At 42.0% G+C, this 22,051-nt stretch overlaps 8 protein-coding genes across 8 annotated transcripts; 5 read left to right on the top strand and 3 right to left on the bottom strand.

Annotated features, from left to right (window-relative positions):
* Positions 1–631: 631 nt before the first annotated feature.
* Positions 632–4,298, top strand: ATC70_000599 (uncharacterized protein; the record flags this gene model as incomplete). The annotated part of the gene is made up of 5 exons (XM_064820013.1): positions 632–675; positions 737–838; positions 901–2,007; positions 2,073–3,594; positions 3,660–4,298. 5 exons carry the CDS (start codon positions 632–634, stop codon positions 4,296–4,298), a joined length of 3,414 nt encoding a protein of 1,137 aa, XP_064683933.1.
* Positions 4,299–4,976: 678 nt separating this feature from the next.
* ATC70_000598 (uncharacterized protein) lies at positions 4,977–5,496 on the bottom strand (the record flags this gene model as incomplete). The annotated part of the gene is made up of 3 exons (XM_064820012.1): positions 4,977–5,041; positions 5,103–5,330; positions 5,394–5,496. 3 exons carry the CDS (start codon positions 5,494–5,496, stop codon positions 4,977–4,979), a joined length of 396 nt encoding a protein of 131 aa, XP_064683932.1.
* Positions 5,497–6,106: 610 nt separating this feature from the next.
* Positions 6,107–7,436, top strand: SCJ1 (DnaJ-like protein scj1; the record flags this gene model as incomplete). The annotated part of the gene is made up of 5 exons (XM_064820011.1): positions 6,107–6,233; positions 6,301–6,372; positions 6,439–6,614; positions 6,680–7,248; positions 7,304–7,436. The coding sequence occupies 5 exons, from the start codon at positions 6,107–6,109 to the stop codon at positions 7,434–7,436; spliced, it is 1,077 nt and encodes a 358-aa protein (XP_064683931.1).
* Positions 7,437–7,630: 194 nt separating this feature from the next.
* On the top strand, positions 7,631–8,184 carry ATC70_000596 (uncharacterized protein; the record flags this gene model as incomplete). Its single annotated transcript, XM_064820010.1, has 3 exons — positions 7,631–7,683; positions 7,749–7,838; positions 7,896–8,184. 3 exons carry the CDS (start codon positions 7,631–7,633, stop codon positions 8,182–8,184), a joined length of 432 nt encoding a protein of 143 aa, XP_064683930.1.
* Positions 8,185–8,677: 493 nt separating this feature from the next.
* INO4_1 (Transcription factor) lies at positions 8,678–14,214 on the top strand (the record flags this gene model as incomplete). Its single annotated transcript, XM_064820009.1, has 6 exons — positions 8,678–9,802; positions 9,851–10,733; positions 10,786–12,212; positions 12,262–13,302; positions 13,356–14,024; positions 14,089–14,214. 6 exons carry the CDS (start codon positions 8,678–8,680, stop codon positions 14,212–14,214), a joined length of 5,271 nt encoding a protein of 1,756 aa, XP_064683929.1.
* Positions 14,215–16,666: 2,452 nt separating this feature from the next.
* ECM29 (proteasome component M29) lies at positions 16,667–18,020 on the bottom strand (the record flags this gene model as incomplete). The annotated part of the gene is made up of 2 exons (XM_064820008.1): positions 16,667–17,896; positions 17,958–18,020. 2 exons carry the CDS (start codon positions 18,018–18,020, stop codon positions 16,667–16,669), a joined length of 1,293 nt encoding a protein of 430 aa, XP_064683928.1.
* Positions 18,021–18,818: 798 nt separating this feature from the next.
* Positions 18,819–19,673, bottom strand: RTS1_2 (serine/threonine-protein phosphatase 2A 56 kDa regulatory subunit delta isoform; the record flags this gene model as incomplete). Its single annotated transcript, XM_064820007.1, has 1 exon — positions 18,819–19,673. The coding sequence occupies one exon, from the start codon at positions 19,671–19,673 to the stop codon at positions 18,819–18,821; it is 855 nt and encodes a 284-aa protein (XP_064683927.1).
* An 885-nt stretch (positions 19,674–20,558) lies between these two features.
* ATC70_000592 (uncharacterized protein) lies at positions 20,559–21,875 on the top strand (the record flags this gene model as incomplete). The annotated part of the gene is made up of 9 exons (XM_064820006.1): positions 20,559–20,599; positions 20,659–20,683; positions 20,745–20,808; positions 20,876–20,975; positions 21,039–21,094; positions 21,159–21,192; positions 21,251–21,593; positions 21,652–21,679; positions 21,733–21,875. 9 exons carry the CDS (start codon positions 20,559–20,561, stop codon positions 21,873–21,875), a joined length of 834 nt encoding a protein of 277 aa, XP_064683926.1.
* Between the last annotated feature and the right edge of the window lie 176 nt (positions 21,876–22,051).

Genomic DNA, 22,051 nt, shown 5'->3' with positions numbered 1-22,051 from the left:
TGAGTAGCATATTATCAATCAGACGATACACATCTGATAAGATAAACCATGTAAAGTAGCTCCAACTAGCAAGACTGACATGAGAGAAAGGTAATAGATGGCAAGTTCCATGTGGTAAGAAGAAGAAAGATTTTATCTATATTGCTGTTTTCATGGTTTGTGATGGATATCTGTGCTTGAAATGGCACCCCATGTTTAGAAATGTATCACTTGGCAAAGAACAGGATAATGATGTAAAATGATGGTTAATTGGATCAAATTTACGGTAAAAGGCAAGAACTATTCCACATTAGAGAGTGAAGATGGATTTACCCGCTAGATCAGTGTCCTCGGTACATGCACGTTTACTGCTTTTCGAGATGTATTTGCTTATTAAAGAGATATTATTCATCCCCGTCGTTTCCGAAGGTTCTCCCAGCTCAAATCCTCAGAATTTATGCAAATCCTTTTTTCATTTTATTTTCGGGTTTCATTTAGATAATCAAATAAGAATCCGGGTTTAATTTATCACTGCAACATATATGGATCTGCAACACTGCAACATGTCTCGCAGAAAAAAAGAGTATAAATAACAAGGCTCAGCACAACACTCTTTCTTCTTCTTTCATACTTTTTTTCTTGAATTAAACAAATGACAAAATACGCACACGATCATATCCCTGGTCCAGAGCCTCAGTAAGAGTCTTGATAGCATGAATCATACATATTCATGTACTAAGCACTTGTATTTACTTAGCTATCTCTTGGGAAATGTACCAGACATTTTTCCTGATTCTTTGGGTAACCTGATAAAGCTTCATAGCAAATACGGCCCTATTGTTCACTTGTCCATGGGCGGGTAAGCATACGCAGCGTGTCTTCAGCTGGGATCATGAGCTAATTATGTTGTCATATCACTAGACACGAATTGCTGTCGGTGGATGATCCTGACGTTTTGGAGACTATCTGTGAAGACAACGAGTACTTTACCAAGGAAATTGAAAGTGTCTACTCTGATCTGGCTATCCTGAATGGCCGAGGTTTGGTAACCACATCCACAGCAGATCCCGATTGGCAACTGGGACACAAGCTCATCATGAACGCCTTCTCTGCGCGTGCCATGAAGGCCTACCACTACAAGATGGGTGAATCCATCTCTGAACTATGCGAAATCATGGAGAGCTTTGCCAAGAGTGGAGAAGACTTTGATGTGTCTCGCTGGTTCATCGCCCTTGCCCTAGAGTCCATTGGCAAAATCGGTTTCGACTACGACTTTGATTTGCTCAAGGACCCCAACGCTCCTCGCCACCCTTTCACTGTTGCTTTGGCCTATGTTCAGTCCATGATCATGAAGCGTGCTTCTACAATGAGCTGGCTAAAGTGGTACCAAACAACAACCAACGTGCGTTTCCATCGCGATCTGCAAACCTTGCGCGGTACAGTAGAAGATGTATTGAAGGATCGACGCAAGCACCCTCACACGGAAGCCGATCAGTCTGATTTATTGGACTTTATGATCAACGCTGAATCCAAGGAAGGCGAAAAACTGAATGATAGCCTCATCCGCGACAACATCATCACTTTCCTCAGTGCTGGTCATAACACAACATCGGCCTTTTTGAGTTGGACTTTTTTGGAGCTCTGCAAGCATCCTGAGGTGGTCGAAAATATCAAGCAAGAAATTGCTAATTGTGGCATCAAGGCTGGAGAAGTGCCCACACCTGAGCAGGTCAAGGAATGTAAATATCTGGATTTGGTCATCAAGGAGTCGCTCCGTATCCACCCTCCTATCACATCTATCCTCAAGTACTGTAAGAAGGACACCACTGTCAAGGCATCCAACGGCGATGAGTACGAGGTGAAAGCTGGTCAATTGCTGCAAGTCAATATTAATGCATTGCATCATAATCCCAAGGTGTGGGAAGATCCCGATGTGTTCAACCCTGACCGTTTCTCTGGAGATATTGAAAATCTGCCCAACACTGCTTGGTTGACATTCTCCACTGGCCCTCGTGCTTGTATTGGCAGGTAAGAAGTGTAGGGTACGAATGCGTACATTCAGAATACTCATAATTGCCCGCATCGTTCTCTAGACAGTTTGCCCTGCAAGAAGGAAAGTTGGCTCTGGTTATGATCCTCTCTCGCTTCAATTTCAAGATGGACGATCCAAACCAGAAAATCGGTTACGCTGTGGTTGTTTCTACGAAGCCTGTTGGATTCTTTACCAAGATTGAAGACGCTCAACTTCCCGAACCCACCGAGGAGGTTGTTGTTACAAAGCGTCGCGAAAGCAAGGCAGTGCCTCAGGAGCAGGTCAAGCCAGCCGAGTTCCCACTGCCTCCTGTCACCTTCCTCTTTGGTACTCAAACAAACACCTCTGAAGAATACGCAAGAAAGTTATCTGGACAAGCAAAGGAAATGGGCTTCAAGGAGGTTACTGTGCAAGACTTGGATGATTGGAAGCTTGTCAAGGGCGAAGCTATCGCTAAAGCTCAACACGATGCAGATGCTCCCTCCAGCGAAGACGATATCAAGGTATCAGAGCTTGTTGTGGTTGTCACTGCAACATACAATGGTTTCCCTCCTGATGATGCCAACGAATTTGCCAAGTGGTTGGACGAGCGTACAAAAGACGCTGAGGCTACCAAGGACAACATGTTAAGTGGCATGCTCTATGCTGTCTTTGGCTGTGGTAACCGTGATTGGACTAGTACGTTCCAAAAGTTCCCAAAGAAGGTGGATTCTGGCTTTGAGCTCTTGGGCGGTGAGCGACTCTTGCCCGCCGGTGAAGGCGATGCTTCTGACGATATCGATGGCGATTTCAGCTTGTGGTCTGCCAACTTCTGGACTGCCTTGATGCAACGTTACGGCCAATCCTCATCTGGAAAGAACGCCGATATCATGTCCAACAATGGTCCTGCTGCTGATCCCAGCCAAGATTTTACATTGGAATTCATCAATATTGTCAAGGAGAAGGTCAAGACTGAGCAAGCCGCTTTGAATCGCAATCAGCTAGACACTGTGGCTACTATTGTCGAGAACAGAGAATTGCAACACACAGAAAAAAGTCATCGTAGCACAAGGCACATCCGGGTCCAATTTGACAAGAGCATTGACGGCAAACCGCTCTACGAGGCTGGCGATCACTTGGAAGTTGTTCCAGTCAATGAAGATAGACTCGTTGAAATTATTGCTACCAACTTGGGTCTCGTTCTAGACTCTGTATTTGAAGTCAAGGATTTGGACATCAAGAACCTCTCTCCTCGTTCTGTCGCTGCCAACATCAAGGGCCCTTGCACCATCCGTAACGCACTGAAATACTATGCTGATTTGACCGGTCCTCCTACTCGATTCAGTTTGTCTATCCTCTCAAAGCAACTTGAGAACAGCCGTCCTGATATTGCTGAACGTTTGCAGAAGGCCTTACAACCTGGAAAAGAAACGCAGCGTCTCAAAGACTTCCTTGCTTCTCATCGTACCTTGATTGACATCATCCAGGCTTTCAAGATCAAGGAACTGAACTTCAAGGAGTTCATTAGCTCTGTCAACTGCATTGTGCCACGTAAATACAGTATTTCCAGTGGTCCCTTAGAACATCCATTTGATCCCTCCATTGTAAGTGCTGTGTAAACCTACGTTTTCATCATCTTGTTTACTGATTATTTTACGTCTTCCAATAGAGTGTTGGTGTTGTTGATACGGTAGGCGGTCCCGATGGAAACACACATTACTTTGGTCTTGCCTCTGGCTACCTGAGCCATCAAGAGCCTGGCACCAAGATCAATGCCCAAATCAAGCCTTGCAAATCTACCTTCCGTCTGCCTGATGATCCCTCCACACCTGTCATTTTTATTGCTGCAGGCACCGGTTTTAGTCCCTTCCGTGGTTTTCTTCAAGAAAGACATGCCAAGGGATTAAAGAGTTCAAAGAAGAACAGCAATGGTGAAGGCTCAGAGTGCTACATGTTCTTTGGTTGTCGCCATCCTGACCAAGACTTTATCTACAAGGAGGAATTCGACGCTTACCTCGAAGATGGTACCATCACCGAGCTTTATACGACCTTTTCACGATCAGGAGAGGTCGTAAAGTATGTTCAACATGCTCTTCTGAGACAGGCCAATTTATTATACAAGCTGATGGAAGAATCGAATGCCAAGGTCTACATTTGCGGCTCTGCTGGAAGTATGGCCAAGGATGTAAAGCGTACCTGGGAGCGTCTATTAGTTCAAATGTCTGGAGCGTCAGAGTCTGAGGCTGCAGAGCAAATCCAAGCCTGGGTAGACGAAGGAAAATACAACGAAGATGTCTGGGGCACTTAGATACCTCTTATTTATTGATACGCATATATTCTATCATTGCATTTCATGTATTACATTCCTAAAATAAAGTTATTGATTGCTTAGTTAAGGAAGACGCCTTTGATTCAAAGAAATGGTCGAAGTCTTAATCGCTTGTTCATGGTGCTCTTAATGTCATAATTGGTTTCATCAAAAATGTACAAAAACACAAATTCTGTGTGCAGTGGTACTACATGTCTAAGCATTGTATAGAGGACGTATCGCACCGAAAGAACATGGCGTGCTGATGCTCATCCAAAATTTACTGAAGAAATTGCCCTTCGATCCCAGTTGCAGAGGTCGTCAGTATTCATTCCAATACTCAACGCTTGATTGAGAACGATTCAAACACTAGTGTCCGCACTGCCATCTAGCCAGCTTGTCATGTTCATCTTCATTTTGCTCTTCTTATGACATACGTCCATAACGAATCTCATCTTTGTTGCCAGCACATCTTCCATTTTCTGTATTGAACAACACGCTGTGCTCCTGAGTACTTGTTGCTCAACATGATTGATTACCATCACAACATCAACAACAACTTGCCAAATAAATGTATAAAATATGTATATTTAATGTGAGTATTGACATGGTCTTGTATGTTTACAAATCATTCCTTTTTTTTTTTTTAATGTGTGATATTCAACTTGTCGACAACACCTAATATCTAGGTGGGGGACCACCACGACCACCTCTAAATCCACCACGACCACCTCTTCCTCTTGCTATAATAACAAATGAGTCTACATGACCATAACGCACACTCTATCTCTCCATAGAACGTACCTTGTTGAGCACGAGCAACTGTTGCTCTGCCTCTACCCAAACCAATACCTCTGCCCTTGAGTCCACCAGGTCCAGCACCTTTGAACATGGGGGCGTTCTTCAGCATATCGGGAACAATGAAGAATCGAACATGAGATCCACGAATATAAACTTGATCTAATTGTGAAACTCTTCCATCGCGAGCAGTTACTGTAATGTCTCTTAATTGGATGTTCATGTTGTCTTCAGCTATATGATACGCGCATGTTAGCATTAACATGAAAGCACATTTGAGGTCCATCCAAGTTATACCTTCTAATAATTTTCCACGGTAGAGTTGTCCTGTCTTTAATTCCAAGGAGATAATATGGCCTTGTGCTTCATGGAGAAGCTTGATAGGGACACCAATAGTCATTTTTTTATATGATGTAGTAAGAAAGAGTAGACAGAGAAAAAAGCTAAAAAAGCAAGAGAAAGAAATTTTAAAAACTGGAATAGGCGAGCCATCCTCAAGTGACGTATCGGAATAAACGCACAGAGTCTATGCCATTGGTTGAGATCAGTGTATTCTTCCATTGTAGCATCCAAATGACAAAGAAACGTTCCTTGCGAATAGCTTCCTTGGGATGGCCATTTGACATGGTAAATGTATCTTAGTTGGGCAGAGCGATATACTCTTTTGATGGCTGATAAATGTAGTAGGCCATTGCATGTGGATTATGAGAAATCATGCTCAGACGTTGATGGATTGCAGAGGCCAGTTCTTGTTCTGACATGATACTCTTTATATTCGCTCATCCCCTAGTGCCAAACGTACATGCCTTGATCCTATCAAGGCAATAGCCAAGTGCATCAATCTGTACAGGATATGTGCCTCTTGTCTAGTTGGCATAATCTCTACAACAAGCCACTTGGAGCATGCACTTCTGGTGACTCCTTTTCTGTACACATTTGGATGGATTTGATCAAAGAAACCCTTCAGAAAAAATATTTGTTTCGACACTTGATTTCTTTTACATGACAAGATGAGCAAACTCTTGAAATTTGAAGGCTACAACTACCTTAGACAACGTCTTGTGCTTGCTACTTTGAGTGGAAAACCAGTTCGCATTGAAAAGATCAGAAGCGATGATGAAAATCCTGGTTTAAGAGGTATGACATTAGAGCAGCATATGAACAGCTTTGAACCAGCAGCAACTTATCATTTGCAACATGGTAGATTTCGAAATGAAGTTCCTCAACTTACTGGAGAAGGTCACTAATGGTTCCGTCATTGAAATTAGTTATACAGGTACGCTTGGAGAGTTGTAGATCCATCAACAGACATTGGGTGAAAGACGCTGATATCATGAATTAGGTACATCCATCTTGTACAGACCAGGCGCTATTGAAGGTGGGCGCATTGAACATGATTGCGGAACAGATAGAAGTATCAGTTACTATTTGGAACCGATGGTTGCTCTCGCACCCTTTTCAAAGAAGCCATTTGTGTTGATTTTACAAGGCATCACAACAGATCACATTGACCCCTCTGTAAGCATTAACATGTCCTATAAATAGAGTGTGAGTGTGTATACTGACGTATCGGTTTAACACAGGTGGACATTATTCGTACAGTATTATTACCTCAACTAAAGAGATTTGGTGTGGATTCAAACTTGGAGCTCAAGATCACAAAGCGAGGTGCACCACCATTAGGCGGAGGCGAAGTAGTGTTTTCATGTGCTCCTATCCGTCAACTCAAACCAGTTCAATTTATCGATGAAGGACGTATCAAGCGTGTCCGCGGCATTGCTTACTGTACTCGTGTTTCGCCTCAAACAGCCAACCGTCTAGTGGAATCCGCTCGCTCACTGTTAAACAGATATATTCCTGACATTTACATTTACACCGATGTCTATAAGGGAGCTGAAAGTGGAAAATCGCCTGGTTTTGCATTATCGCTAGTAGCAGAATCCAACACAGAGGTCTTGTTGTCTGCAGAAAAGGCAGCAGAACCAGGTCAGACGCCTGAAGATGTGGGTGTAATGGCATCTAAATTGTTGCTGAATGAGATCCGTAAGGGCGGTTGTGTGGATACGACAAGTCAATGGTTAAATTTACTGCTGATGATATTGGCACCTGAGGATGTTGGCAAGATTAGAATTGGTGAATTGTCTGCATTTACGTAAGTGAGCGAGTAGTGATGTATATATGGATAAAAAGACTGATGGGATTAATAGCATCCAATATCTGAGAGACATCAAGGCATTCTTTGGTGTGTCCTTCAAAATCCAACCCGACGATTCCAACGACACAATCCTAATGACATGTATGGGCATTGGCTATGTCAATCAAAACAAGAAGACCACTTAGAGCATTTGTACAAAATTTAATAAAATCATCACTGTTAATAATACTAATCAAAAGAAAAGAGTGACATTTGTGGTTGATTTGATCCAAACTGCGCCTATTTAAGCGCAACAAAAAAAAACTCTTTTTCTCTTTAGCTACTTCTTTCTTATTTATATACACTCTTTTCTTTCTTTTGCACAACCCAATATCACATCATGAATGCCCCTGATCGCTTCGAATTGTTTGTTATTCCTGAGGGAAGGAAAAAGTACGGCATTGGCTAGTGCGTCAGGCATTCACGCACGGATTCATTAACGTTAAACCACATGTTAGGGTAGAGATGGAAGTAGACACTAAAATTCCCAATGCTGCTACATTTGCTATTGAGCGTGAGGACCACACACTTGGAAACATATTGAGAGGGTAACTATAACTACCGTGGATACTTTAATGCACGTTGTGTATAACAACCTCAATTAGTCAACTACTTAAAGATCCTCGAGTTTTGTTTGCTGGCTACAAAGTACCTCATCCTCTTGAACACAATTTTGTCATCAAGGTGCAAACAGTACCTGGCACATCGCCTGGAAAAGCACTGAAAGATGCTACATCCGAACTCATTTCAGAGGTCAACGCGCTAAAGAACAAATTTGATATGGAAGTGATTCGTCATCGTACATTTGAAGATGCAAAGGCCTCTCAATCTGGATACGATGTAGATTCAATGAATACGATGGATCACCACACTGGCATGGATGTTGATTTCTAATGGACTCGTTGGGATACAGAGGATCAGATACACATATATACATATATACAACAACATTAAAAAGGAGGGAGGATTTGGCTTTCTTTTTCATGTACCATTTTAAATATAGTAAACAAGTAATAAAATCAAATAGAAACTACAGTAAACGACAGGTTGCGTTGATAATTCAGGTTGAAAGATATACGTATATTGCAGCTCATGCAATGATAGATGTCTTTTTGACTCACATTCATTTGTGATGCCCTGAGATGTGGCCATTCATCTACATGAACGAGCCAGTTATAGATATTAGGCAAACTTAATTAGCAATGACAGCTACCCAAACCCACTTCAAGCGGTATGCCATCTGCTCTGTTGCTATAGCAACCATGAGGGTCCTGTGGTTGTTATGGAGATATCCAAGCAACATGGCAACCATTCGGTGAATCAAATGGCCTACAAAAACCTTCTGGAAATGATGATAATCAACTTTTTTTCTTACCAGCCTTTCAACATGGCAGACGAGCTCGTAGAACACCGGTTCGTGCAGATATACCAAGCTTGTGAAAGGGCATCATCCAAGCTCGATGACTTTTGGAACACACTTGCTCAGACATCAGCTATTGCAGTATCTCATGGTTGCGAGAAAGTATACGCTCGAGTCACGCAAAGCAACAAGGACCTCGACCTTCTCCAAACTGTTCAAAGTCTGCAAAATTTGATGCTCACAAACGATGATTCAACCAAAAGCGCCATCTTGTTGCGTACCATCACACGACTGTTGATATTTAATCAAGAACATGCGACTGATAAAGCCAAGATACAGTTTCATCACTGCAAAACGGACTCTCAGCAAGTACATCCCTATGCTACATTGATGCGGCAAAAGCCCACCTTGTACTTTGATTTACTGGAAGAGGTCGACTATGTGATTTCCAATCATGCGTCTGTTGCTATCTCTATGTCACATGGATTCATATCAGCCATTTTTTTGACAGAAAACGCAGTAGATCCAAATGCATTCTTGATTCGACTTACCAGTGCCATTATGACGAATGGCATCCACAGCAACAATAGCATGATGACAGATATCTATGCCTGCACATCTAACATCCTGTTTCAATACCCATTGCAGAAAGAGAGTGGTCGATATCTCTCGTTGGTAGACTTTTTGATGTGGATAACCATTATCAACAAGCCCTATCAGAAACTGCAAGCAGATCGAGCCACAGTCAGCACAACTGATTACATCTATCCTTTCATGGATCGCCTAATCACTGCGTCTTCCAAAAAGTATCCCATCATGAGCTATCTTGCTCGCTTAGAACGCATGATAGCAGACTGCTCCAATGATGTGCTCTCAGATGTGATTTGGGTCTGTTTGGCCTACATACTCTTTGGATCACAGAATGTCACTGAACAGCAAGCCATCATGCGATTGATAAAGTCCATGCGCGCCAAGGTCAGCAGCAATGTGTCTCGTATTGCTTATCTGCCACTGTATCAATTGTTATCTGAATTGAACGATAAAGACGCCTCAACGGATCTCAAGACGCTTAAAGACGACACCTTGAACATGCTCTACCAGCTTGACAACATCAAAAATACCGCTAGCTTTGATCAAACATCTAAACAACATGTAAGTAGAGATTGGCACCCTTTGAACTTTATCTTAACTAGTCCTTAGATGCAAACATTGACCCAAGCCAACACCATCTATGGACTCCTTGCTCACCTCCTTGTCTATCTGGATGGCTTCTACAACGACAGCATCCCTGTGCTCATCCAAAGCTACAATGCAGGCCCTGATACCACTTTGACACTCAACATGCTCTTCAGCACACCTCATGCGTACGATGCTGATTTGGACACGCAATGTATCGTTTTGAGCCGCATCACAGAATTATCTTCGCTAGTAGAGACGTCTTGCAAGTTTCCCATGTTGCTGTTCCTTCTTCGCATGCTTTGCGCTTCCTTTGATGAGCCTCGTTTAGTCGCCCATCTGTTTAAGGATGTGATTCCCATGCTTGCAGATCCCAGTGACCCTACTCTCACGAGCAAAGTGCTTCAACTAATTCTGTCATCTATCAGCAGTGGCGATACCATGGCTAGTTTGGGTGTCAAGGCACTTGCACACACACATCAACGCCAACCTCGTGTATGGCAGGAACTGAAAAAGGTATTTGCTGAATGGGTGCTGCGTCGCAAGTCAGGCACGGTACGTCGCAAGGTGGACCTCTCTGTCAGTGGCCCTATCAAGCTGGAATTGGCTGTCTTGACTACCATGCGAGATGTGTGCAAGACCAAACCAAGAGAATGTGCTCCTGATGTGCTGCCCATGGTCATGTCGTTGCTACAGACATGTCAAGACCTCAGCATGGCGTCGCTCTCTATTCTCATGACAACCATCAATCACTGTATCACAGCTGGTTTGGTTGAGCCTCGCTCTATTTGGAACATTACTGTTGTCTATCTCGCTCAATTTGCAGTAGATCAAGGCACACAAAAGTCTGCTCTGCTTGTACAAGAACTGTGCACATTTTACTCGATTGCAGGCTCGAGAAATGACAGTAAGCCGCTTTAGTTGATATCAATACACACACAAACTAACTTGATTAATAGCTTCTGAACCCTACCTGCAATTCAAGGAGCATTTGCTGACTGAATTTGTACTGCCCTTGATTGACTCGAACGATCAACACGCTGCTCAGCATGCCATGCTCGCCTTGTCCAAGTTTTCTGCTCAAGACATGGCCATTGTGTTACCAGAAAAGGCAGCTGAATACGTACAACATGCCACTCCCACAGACGATCATCCCATTGAGAACCAACATTTGGTACTTGCTACACTCATGTCAAACGAACTGGATCATATGCGTCGTGGTTTGTTCAAGGAAGAAAACAGCAAGAAGCAAGTAACTTCTTCTACCAGCAGCAAACAGCATATTACAAATGATGCTGGACATGTGGTGGGTGAGCACGAAATAGAGATACAAGCCTTGTTATCACAGCTTTGGGAAGACGCGCGCGTTGCTCCAGGCCTTCGCTCAGGCTATGCTATTGCCATGCTGTATACATTGAACAGCAGGGATGCGCCTACCAAGACACTGCAGGACATGAGCAAAACCAAATGGTATCGCTTCATGGTCACTTCTTTTACCGATGTCTCTTTGACAGACCACTTGCTGCTTCGTGTGTCCAGCATTGGATCCTGGAAATCCTTCTTTCAAAACGCACTTTCTGACACTAAAAACGAGCTGGAAGCCATGGCGTCTATTCTAGTCAAGGATCTGCTGGCTCGCTTAGAGAGAAGTACGGTGCCTGGTGTTACTTGCAACATTGCTATGGCCATCACTGGTCTTGTGCTTGTCATTCAACTGTACACGCCTTCGTATGCTGCTTCCTGTGCAAATGAAATCATTGACATCTTGATGAAGAACTACATTGTGTTATCTGGATCGCCCTTGTCGCACTCTGCTCATTTGATGAGCGAAGAAGTCCAGTTTGCAGCTAGATTTGCATTGGGTCATCTTGCTACTTGCATCATTAGTAACGAAAAGGTAGTTCAAGAAATATACAAGGTACTGTTGGATGCAGCTACCAGCAGCACAAACAGCAAGTATAGAAATATCGATACCTCGGTTGACCTCATTCAGTTTGCCAACGGTTACGCGGCTGGGCATTTCGTAGCTTCATTGACAGTGTATCCCACAATGACGGATAGCATTGGCAACTTGAAAACAGCTGGTTTGGCTTCTTTGCAACAGTATTATACGCTGGATGATGCCTCGGATAGCCGTGTTGTTGGCATTTTGATGGGTCTCGCTTCCAAACTCAAGCCAGCACTGATGTGCGATGCAGACACAGTGGGCGATGAATTGAACGTGGCTAGCACCAAACTCAAAGAGTACCTCAATGGTGGAAGTATTTGCAAAGGTCTCTTGTTAGGCTCAACTTGGGTTGTGGCCTTGGGCGCTCTTCAAGAGTACGGTGTCGAATACGATTACTCCAATATCATTGAGTCTGTCATGGCAGCTGCTTCTCGCGACGTAAGTCTTGAGGCCTTTGTAAGTAGCTCAATACTAACCCTCTGAATAGCCCAATTTAGCACAACACTTTTATCATTTCGTAGTTCCTTATACACAAATCTTATACCACGGCTATGTCCATGCGGATGCTGATGATGAAACAGCAGTGTCTCAGTATACTCAGGCATTTGAGCCCTTGTTTGACAGTATTCAATCAGACGATGCTTCTAGCAATTATCGTATTGCAAGCTTATTCGGCATTGCTACTCTGCTTGGCGTCGACTATCTCAACCGAAATGCTACCAGCGATTTGTATGCAGAAGCACAGCGCTATCAAGCTTCATCGAGACAAGCTGGTCTAGATAAATTAGCTGCCATTACGGGCCTTACTGTCAAATCTGCTCCAACAGGCAACTTGAAAAGTGGTCGTATCGCTGCTGCTGCGTGCGGTAAAGTGTTGGCTCACACCCACTTGCTAATGCAAGCCCTAGATTCAGATCAGTCGACGACAGGTGTTTCTTCCACTGCAGCAGATACTATGGCGGCGCTTGCGTCTGCTTCTTCAGAACCCATCAACTACAATCGTCTCAACAGCAACACCAGTTATTTGAGGGCCGTCTTTGATAAGCTTGCTCAACTCGCAAGCAGCTCGATTTCAAGCAACAAGCACAATATCACCATGCTGCTCAAGAGTTTTGTCAAGACACCAGGGCCACTGCCTCCTGTCAATTGGTTTGCCCTGCTTCTCAAGCTGAGCAAATCATCGCCAGACATGCAACAGCTGTGTTTCTTGTTTGCATCCACACATGCTGCGACTTCCTTCTCGCTGTCAGAATACCTTGCAACCCAGACGATGGCTCTTTTAAAAGAGGGTAATAGCACAAAATCTAAATGCTTATTTGCAAGCAATGGTGGCCTTGTAGAAAATGCTTTTGGTACACTGCTTATGCTGGGTGGATTACCTCGCGTGAAGGGAGTATCCAAAGAGGAGGAAAAGAGACGACGTGGCATGAATGCAGTAACCAAGAAGATGAGTATATCTGAAAGTCGAATTTTGGAGCTTGTAAAGCAGCTGGCTGAGCGATTTCAGTCGTTTGATCAAGACATGCAGGTTTGGATGATTGGTATCTTCAAAGAGAGACGTTATACTGACAATTTGTACAGTATGCAGCATTATCCACTTTGGCAGATCATTTGCCGTCCTCTGAAGAACAGTTGGACGAAAGTAAATCTAAGCTTGTGTCTTCACTTTACACACTGATCTTTGAGTCGGTAATTAGTCAAATACTATGCAACAAGTCCACGACGGAGAAAGTGCTTCGTCAAGCAGTATCATGCACTCGCACCGAGAGCATCAATCAGTTATTACCAACCGGAAGACTGGAAGATTGGGACCATGTCAGCCCTACCGTCAACTATCTAGTCTACCTCTGTGAATCATATCATTTGTCGAAAAAGAAGCAAACCACCATCAAGTACATTAGCACGGCTATAACTCATTTGATTGGAAATGGTGCCACTGAAAGCGAAAACTGCTGGAGAGTTGTTGCAGACATGATTGCCAATAATTGTCGAACAGATCAAGACGCGTTAGGATGGATCATTCGCGTATTGGATGCTTTTGTTGTCTACATTAGTAGCTTCCATGCTGCAGAGCAGCCTGATCAAGACGTGCTCATGAAGGCCATTCATACAGGCTTTCATGCTATTTTGATAGAATTGCGTTCTAGTCCAGAGAATGTCTCTGACGTGCCACTGCAAATTGCAGATACAGCTTATCTCCTCGGCTATTTTATTGGTATTGCAAGCGAGCATAAGACGGAACAAGAACAGGTACTGTAAATCTAGATGAGTATCGTATTAGTGCACGCGTTAATTGCTCTCGTTGTCTCTGTAGATTGTCAAACGTATCTTTAAACTGTTGGGCATGGTGCGCCACTTGCAAAGTGCTGACTGTACCGATTTCTTCAAGAGTGTCGTACTAGGCATGCCCTCTGTGTATTTGCTACAATACCAAATGTAAATTGCTAATAAATCAATATCGTAATTTTGATCAAGACTCTGCGTTTCATGTCTGTTTTCTTTGACAGCATGAAACGTCTATCAGCAAGTGCGTGCAACACGATTTTATGTCGTACATGTGGCACTATTATAAAAAGTCTCGATTTCTGAGCAGTATAAAGCCATTGCTTCTTTCTCTTTAACGTGAATACAACAGCAAATGGCACGTATGTATAGTTTGATACCTTCAGAGCTGTATTTCTGCATCATTCATTTCATCGACAAGCCTTTACAAACCAAAGAATGCAGGCTAGTTTGCAGACAATTGAATCATCGCAATCTTCACTATACAACGCGCCTGATTCAACACTTGATAGCACTGATTTATAGGGAGTTTTACCGTAGCGAAGCAAAGCTGCAAAGCCATGGCAATAAGGCGTCTAATCCAATATTTGGTACCGTTGATCTATATGAGGACTTGATTGTTGCGAAGTGAATATGCAAAACCATAATAGTATCCAATAATTAAGCTGCAAATTCGGGTTTTCATTTTCATTACTAATAAGCTTACCAACAACACAGCACATCAAAATTTGCATGAATCAGCTTTACCAAGATTAATATGCCTCCTATTCGAATTAAAAACTGCTCGAGTTACAGAACTGCCCTTCCAGTGAATTACAGCTACCAAAAATGTGATTCATACCGGGTAAATAAAAGCCATAAAGCAAAAATACAACCAAATTGGACAATTTTCAAGCCTTCATATCTTGACATATAGGCCTTTATGAGCCACCAGAATAGCGCCAAACAATTGCTCTCATCTGGCAGTTACTTTCTGACATCTTTGCTCAATTTTTTGAGGATCAAAAAAACATGGCCAAAATCGACCAAAAAGCATGAGGTACCCCTCATGCTTTTCATCGAAAATCAAACGATCGCGTTTTTCACCTCGAAAATGAAAACTTTTACTATGGTATATCTTGAATCAAAATGTTTCTATCGATCCAACGTAGCCCCTAAAATCATCTTTGTGGAGCTTTGATATGTAAAGTTTCGACATTTTGGCCAGAAACCTCATTTCATATTTTCGTAAATTATTCAATAAGTTTATTCAAAACATCCATCTTACTTGGTGCCATTGGATGCGCCTTGAAAAGTACTTCAAGAGTCTATTAGGAAGCATCGGATGATTATCACAATTCATATAGTCGAATATCATAAAATAAATTAAAAAAAGTCGAAAAAATACAATATCTGTCCAATCTTGAGCAGAAAAAATAAACTGGGTTTTAATTAGTTCTGGCGCTGTCATGGGCTAACCCAAATGCTTTTCTGATGATAATAATGAGGATGACAATGAGGATGATAATGGTGATTGCGATGCTGATCGAATGGGGGTCATGAAATTGAAAGCGCAATTTCTTGGCCCGAATGCCTTTTTTTTTGGGAGGTTTTCTCTATAAAGGTGTCTTTTGCAATGACAGTATCTCAAAACAGTCGCTATTATAGATCTTGCGCAACAAGTCCTGTATTTACTTATAGCCGGCTTTATGTCGCCATCTCAAGAGCATCATCAACGAATAGATATATCCCCCTCCTGGCTCTGATATAGCTTTTTTTTTTTTTACTATTAATTGATTGTTTAAAATCTACTTGATACGCCAGATTTTTATTATTACTGATTTGGAATGTCTTCGGTGAGAGCCCACAGGGCGACGCCGCCATCGAGCGTAACGAGATTGATTGGCTAGTGTAGGATATACCCCAAGCTCGTCTTGACCACCATTGAAGACATCAGGCTGTTTTATGGGCATATAAATAAACACTCAACTAATGGGCAAACTACCCGAAAGAATGTTTTGTCTTTCAAAACTGGTCGTTCTTTTGCAAACGTGTCATCATCTTGTGAATTTGTATTTGGAACTTCAGTTGCAAGATAAACAAACAATGCTATTACAAGCTAATAGCCAACTCAAAGTACTCGACACCTTAAACAGGTCAAAGATTGGAAAATGTGCGCCTATCCAGGTCGTTCAACATTTGATTTTCATTTATACACTTGTAGCATATGTTGCAGTTAATGCTCTTTGGTATGATTAGGGCAGCATTGAAGCTACGTTAGACCTGCTGAAAACGATGAAACAAGAGCCATATTACAAAATGAACTGTATCATTGATGATAGGGACAATATAGTATTAGACAATATAGTCAATTTTATCAAATGTGATAGAAACTATGCTTCTGTGTCGCATTTGGGTGATACTAGTCGCCCCAAAATAGCCATCTGCGTACAATACATTGTTTAGTTCAAGTTAAAGCCTGTAGTATCATGATTGTCGTCTACTAAATATGAAATAATATCATAGTCTAGTTTTAATATCTACATATCATACATGTGACAGAGCATACACCTCACAAATACACTCAATTGACACACCACTATTTATATAAACAGTGTCAAAAATACATTTTATTCAACATGCTCATATTCCTGAACTGAGATATTCAAAAGCTCGTACATGTTGGCCATTTTCGATTCAGTCCAACCGTGTTCCCTGACGAGATGAATGACCTTTCCATTGGCAAACCCCTCTGGGCCCAATCGACCTGTTCTTCCTGCCATGTGGACGTATGAAGTGATAGAAGCAGGTTTTCCCAATATAAATACATGCGAGACGCCAGGAATATCCACTCCCCTGGCTGCAAACTCTGTAGCCACCCATAAATCAGGCTTCTTTTTGTTGGTATGGTAATCTTTGATATCCTCTGCAACAATGCCTTGCTCTTTGAGCTTTTGTTTGACTGAAGCCACACTGATGGTAGGCCCGACAAACAAAATACCGTTCTTGACAGGCTCTAATTCTTGCAAAATGGCAATACTTTCCATCATACGGTCATCCATGTCGTCGAAATCAACCATCTTGTCTTGTCTGGGTGACGCGTCCTGCGGCTCATTTTGCGTCTTGGGAGTAAGGTTACGAATGGTATCATTGGAAATCACAAGGCAATGGTGTTTCACTGTATTGTCGTCGCTTAACTGTGAGCCGTGCACAAGATCAACGAATAATGGGTTCTTGAGCCATCCTTTTTGCTTGGTTAAAAAGTAGCGAAGGGGTCTATTCAGTGTGGCGGAAGAAATCATAGTTTGATGTTGACCCATGAGTTGATCCAGCAACCGTTCAGCGGGTTTAGGGTGAGTAGTGCGTTTGTGCTGTTGACGAGCAGTAGCGTATCTCTTTGGTAGCGACAGTGCTTGATCGGCTTCGTCCAAGATGAGTCGCTCGAGTGCATGCATAGGTAGTTTACCTCGTTCAAGCAAGTCAAGAATACGACCAGGTGTGCCCACTACAGTATGAGGAATGACATCTCTGTTATAATCAACTTCTGTATTTGCGAACACCCTGTAGTTGTTTCCCTCGCTCAATTGCTGAATCCAGTTTCCAATTTGATAAGCTAGCTCTTGGTTGGGTACGACATACAATGAATGAACGCTTTTATGTTGACGCACTTGCGAAGGGATCAATGATGCCAATGTTAGTGCTGTTCCAAAAGTCTTTCCTGTGCCTGTTCTATCACGTAGTAGTAAATCTTGTTGACCAGCAATCAGCGTAGGAATAAACTGCTCTTGAGCCAGGGTAGGCCTTGAGATGTTGAAGTTTGATCTTAATTTTTGACATGTTGCAGGAGATATTCCTAGCGACTGTGGTCGACCGAATATGTTATTAAAGCCACACAATGCCCATTGCCTCCATGATACTCACTTCGAACGTAGAATAGCAGCGACTACTACATATCAAATGAAGCTTGTTATACCGAGCAAACATTTTGAAATCAGGTGAAAAGATGGAAGAAAGATATATTTTTTTTTTTTTTTTACAAATGTCAAAAATTATTTATTAAATGCTCAAAAAATTAAAAAAATGTAAATCACCATGGCAACCAAAAGAAGCGTAGCAATCTGTTTAAAATGAAAAAGGTTAGAAATTATAATGAAAATACATCAAATCAAGAAGAGATGTCTAATTTCAGTATTCTGTTTCTTTAGTCAGCTAAAGGCAATAGGTTGTCTTCAGTAAAAATGCAGAACAGGTCTGTTGTGTTCATCCTTTTAAAGAAAGCAAAAAACCGAAATATAGACACGCTTCTTTCACTCTCCTAGTTGATTAATAATACTTGCCTTGCGGTTCCAATGATGTCTAAAAAGACAAAAGCATCTGTAAACTATGAAAAGTTTTCTTGATTTATACTTTTGGGCCGAAATTTCGGACGAAATGTTAAAATTTTTTCACTTTTAAACAGTCCATATCACAAAATGATGGACATGATTGGGGAGCACAGCAAAAGTATCATTCAGATCGGCGACCATTTTACGAGTTTAAGTGTTGTAATCAGGTTAAGAAAATGACAAACATGACTAATCAGATGAGCAGCAGCAGCAGCAGCAAGATATATTTTTTGAATGTATTTTTTTTTTAGCGTTTATTAGTGAAAAATTTTAAAAAGAAAAAAGATTAAAGCATTCGAGTTGATTTGGAGTATAATGAATAGAAAGAAGAAATAAGATGATATGAATGATGAATAGTAAAAATTAATATAAAAAGTCTAGATTATCATAAATAAACTTAAGAACGAGAAGAGAGTGCCTTGTGAGCCTCAGCTAATTGTCCCTCTAAAACCTTGATACGATCCTCGTAAGAAGATTCCTTGGCCTTTAAGTTTGTCTTTTCAGAATCCAGCACAGCAACACGCATCAATAGGCCAGCGTTGATCTTCTCGAGCTCTGAGACACGGGCCTCAAGAGTTTCCATTTTTTGCACCTTACGAAGACGAGAACGACGAGCAGCATCAGTGTTCTTTTGACGTTTCACGGCGGCATCATCAGCAGGATCAATAGAGGCATCGTCGTTGGATCGCTTGCGGCTACGAGAGGGAGAAGCAGAGAAGGCGGGAGTCGATGCACTGATCACAGCAGGCGACATCTCTGGCACAGCAGCAGTGGCAACAGGTGTAGGAGCGGCAACAGCAGCTAATGCGGCCAAAGCAGCAGGCAGTGAGTCGCCAATATCGGCAAACAAGCTGGTCATCTGAACATGGGGAGTACCGCAAGCAGTGGATGTGGCAGCAGTAGGCACAGGAGTAGCGGCAACAGCTGGTGTGGATGGCGTCGAGACGGAAGGCATTGAAAAGAATTGAGGAGCAGGAGAGTCCAAGATTGCAGAGACGTCGAGGTCAACAACGTTGGATTCAGCTAATGGAGAGGATTTTGATGATATTTTGTCCTTTGATTGGAAAGGAGGCGACATGAGGAATTGATCAAGAGGGGTGGCAATCTCAGGAGAAGAGTTGACACTGCACTCTGAAAGAAAATCTTGCTTGAGCCATTCGTCAAACATAGATGAGGATTCTTGAGCGGGCGTAGTAGTACCCATCACAGGAGTGAGGGACTGATATAGTTGGGTGAAAACGTCTTGGGTCATCTTTTTTTTGATTTTGATAGTTGATTGATTTGAGATTTGATTTAATAGATGGATAGTTTCTTCTTCAACAAGGTAACAATGATACTGGTTTTCGAGTCTTGCACGTCTTTTTGGTTGTTAATAGGCACTTTTGAGAGTGTTGTAAACATAATTGCGAAATGTTGTAAACCATAATGGTAAACGTAGTTAGTTTTGAGTTAAAATCGAGATAAAAGTATTTGGTGTCTGGTTCTATGTATTCGTCTCCGGAAGGAACGAGCGGTAAATTTAAGCAGTGGAGGCCATCGTAAAAACGGATTTAGTAAGTGTATAAATGTAGGTTTTCAAAGGGTTTGCAAGGGTTTAGAAGGTTGTAAAAAGTGTAAAAGTAAGAGCTGGAGAAAGTTTTCTTTTTGGATTCAAGAAAACTTCAGATGCAGGATATTTGGGATAAACTAAGAGATTTAGCCCAAAGAGTATATGAGAGAAAAGTTGTGTATAGAAATAGACAAGGGAAGAGAAAAAGATTTTCAGGATAAGATTTGGCTTTTATAACCCTCTCAGGAGCAAATTCATGATTGGATGCTCGCAAAGATAACGAAATGAGTCATTTGTAGGCTTTCCTGTTATAGATACTATCTCCCAGGTTTTTTTTTTTTTTTTCACATCAAATCAGTCGTGGCATACTGGTGGCTTATGGTTTCGATACAGGACCCAGCAATTTTTAATGGTGGATGTGAGCATCAATGTACAAAAATGTTTATCCCTAGCCGCCTCTGCTTGATTCAAGTAACGATGACATTTTGCGCGTGGTTTTATTTAGGTCTTATATATAATGCTCACCCCCTCTTGTTCAAGGGACTTGAGACCTCTTTCGTCTTTTCCCGTCTTTATTCCTAAATCGCAATGTCTGCTCTCAGTCCAACAAAGAATTTCTGGGGTGAAGTGTAAGTAAACAAAACAATACTGAGCACAGATGATATTCATCCAATGATAATATCCATAGTACATCTACCATTGACTGGTGCGAAGTGAGTAATACTGCTTGACTGTGTGAATAAATGGACAGAATCACCAACATTGTGCTGTTAGGAAAATTACACTGTGAGCCCGTATTTGGCTGAATTTTGGAACACGATTACAAATTTGGGATTTGGTAAGCAAATTGCGCATTCGTAGCACAGATGCTCGATGTGTCCTGATCATTGTCACCCATCGTATAGTGTTCTTCTCTCTTTTTGGCACCTATAATGTTCTCAAGAATCGCTCAAGCAAATCTTTTATCCTGGCTTATCTGGGAGTTGCATTTGTCGGTTTTGGCTCGTGCGTAATTTAGAATTGAAATATCTGTCAGGAACAGACGACTAACTCAACCCACCTGTCTAGATGGTGTTTCCATATGACGCTCCAGTATGAGATGCAATTGCTGGATGAATTGCCAAGTAAGCACACTATAATCAACCATTCGCATTGACAACAGCACCTCATTCTCGAACTGATATGCAGTGATTTACGTCGCCAGTATTGTAATGTGGCTCACGTAAGTTTCGCAACATCATCTCCCGACCCGATGCGCTAAATGATTGTTTAATTGTCAGATTTCTGGCAGATCCCAAGAGTGAAAACACCATCAAGGTTCCATTTGCATTGACCGTCTATTCTGCTGTCATTACATGGTCTTATCTGATCATCAACAATCCCGTTTTCCATCAAATCTCATACGCCATCCTTGTCATTGGCGTCGTTATCCGAGCCATCAAACTCTTCAATACCGTGCCCAAGTCATACACCTATGAAGTGCCTAGAATGCAATGTCTGCTTTGGATGTCGGCCTTGGGTTTCATTGTCGCTTTTATCCTCTGGAATATTGATAATCAATTCTGTAGCAGCTTGAGATCATGGAGGAGCACTGTTCCATTTTTAATTGGTGCTACCAGTGAGGTAAAAAGAGGAAGCAGACAAAGTACTTTTTTATTTCCTTCTAACGGCCTATTTATAGCTTCATGGATGGTGGCACATTGGAACTGGTAAGATGTCATTGGTTGGTTGGTAAAAGCATATGTGCTAAATCTGCATGTAGGCCTGGGTGTATACTATTTCATCGTGTTTTGCGAGTGGATTCAACCTACATTAGCAGCAAACGATAAGCGATCATTCAAATTGTACTGGGCTGGTCCTCTTTGTTATTTAAGATTAACAGACCAAATGAATAAAAAGGATTAATTTGCATATTCAATCAACACGTGAGGCACTGGAGCCGCACATTACATATGAGTGCACTGTTGCTAGCCAAGAAAAGAAAAAGTGCCTTGCCACCACTGCCCCCCCCCACTTTTGCTCTCCTTGAATATAGTTCCCTCCTTTATTGCATTTTTTCATCTCTTTTCTTCTTTCCTTCT

This window comes from Mucor velutinosus (genome assembly GCF_035048745.1).
Source record: "Mucor velutinosus strain NIH1002 chromosome Unknown tig00000041, whole genome shotgun sequence".
In the NCBI taxonomy this organism is placed as follows: Eukaryota; Fungi; Mucoromycota; class Mucoromycetes; order Mucorales; family Mucoraceae; genus Mucor; species Mucor velutinosus.
Note: the sequence above shows the minus strand (reverse complement) of the source record. Positions and strands in the feature narration are given on the sequence as shown.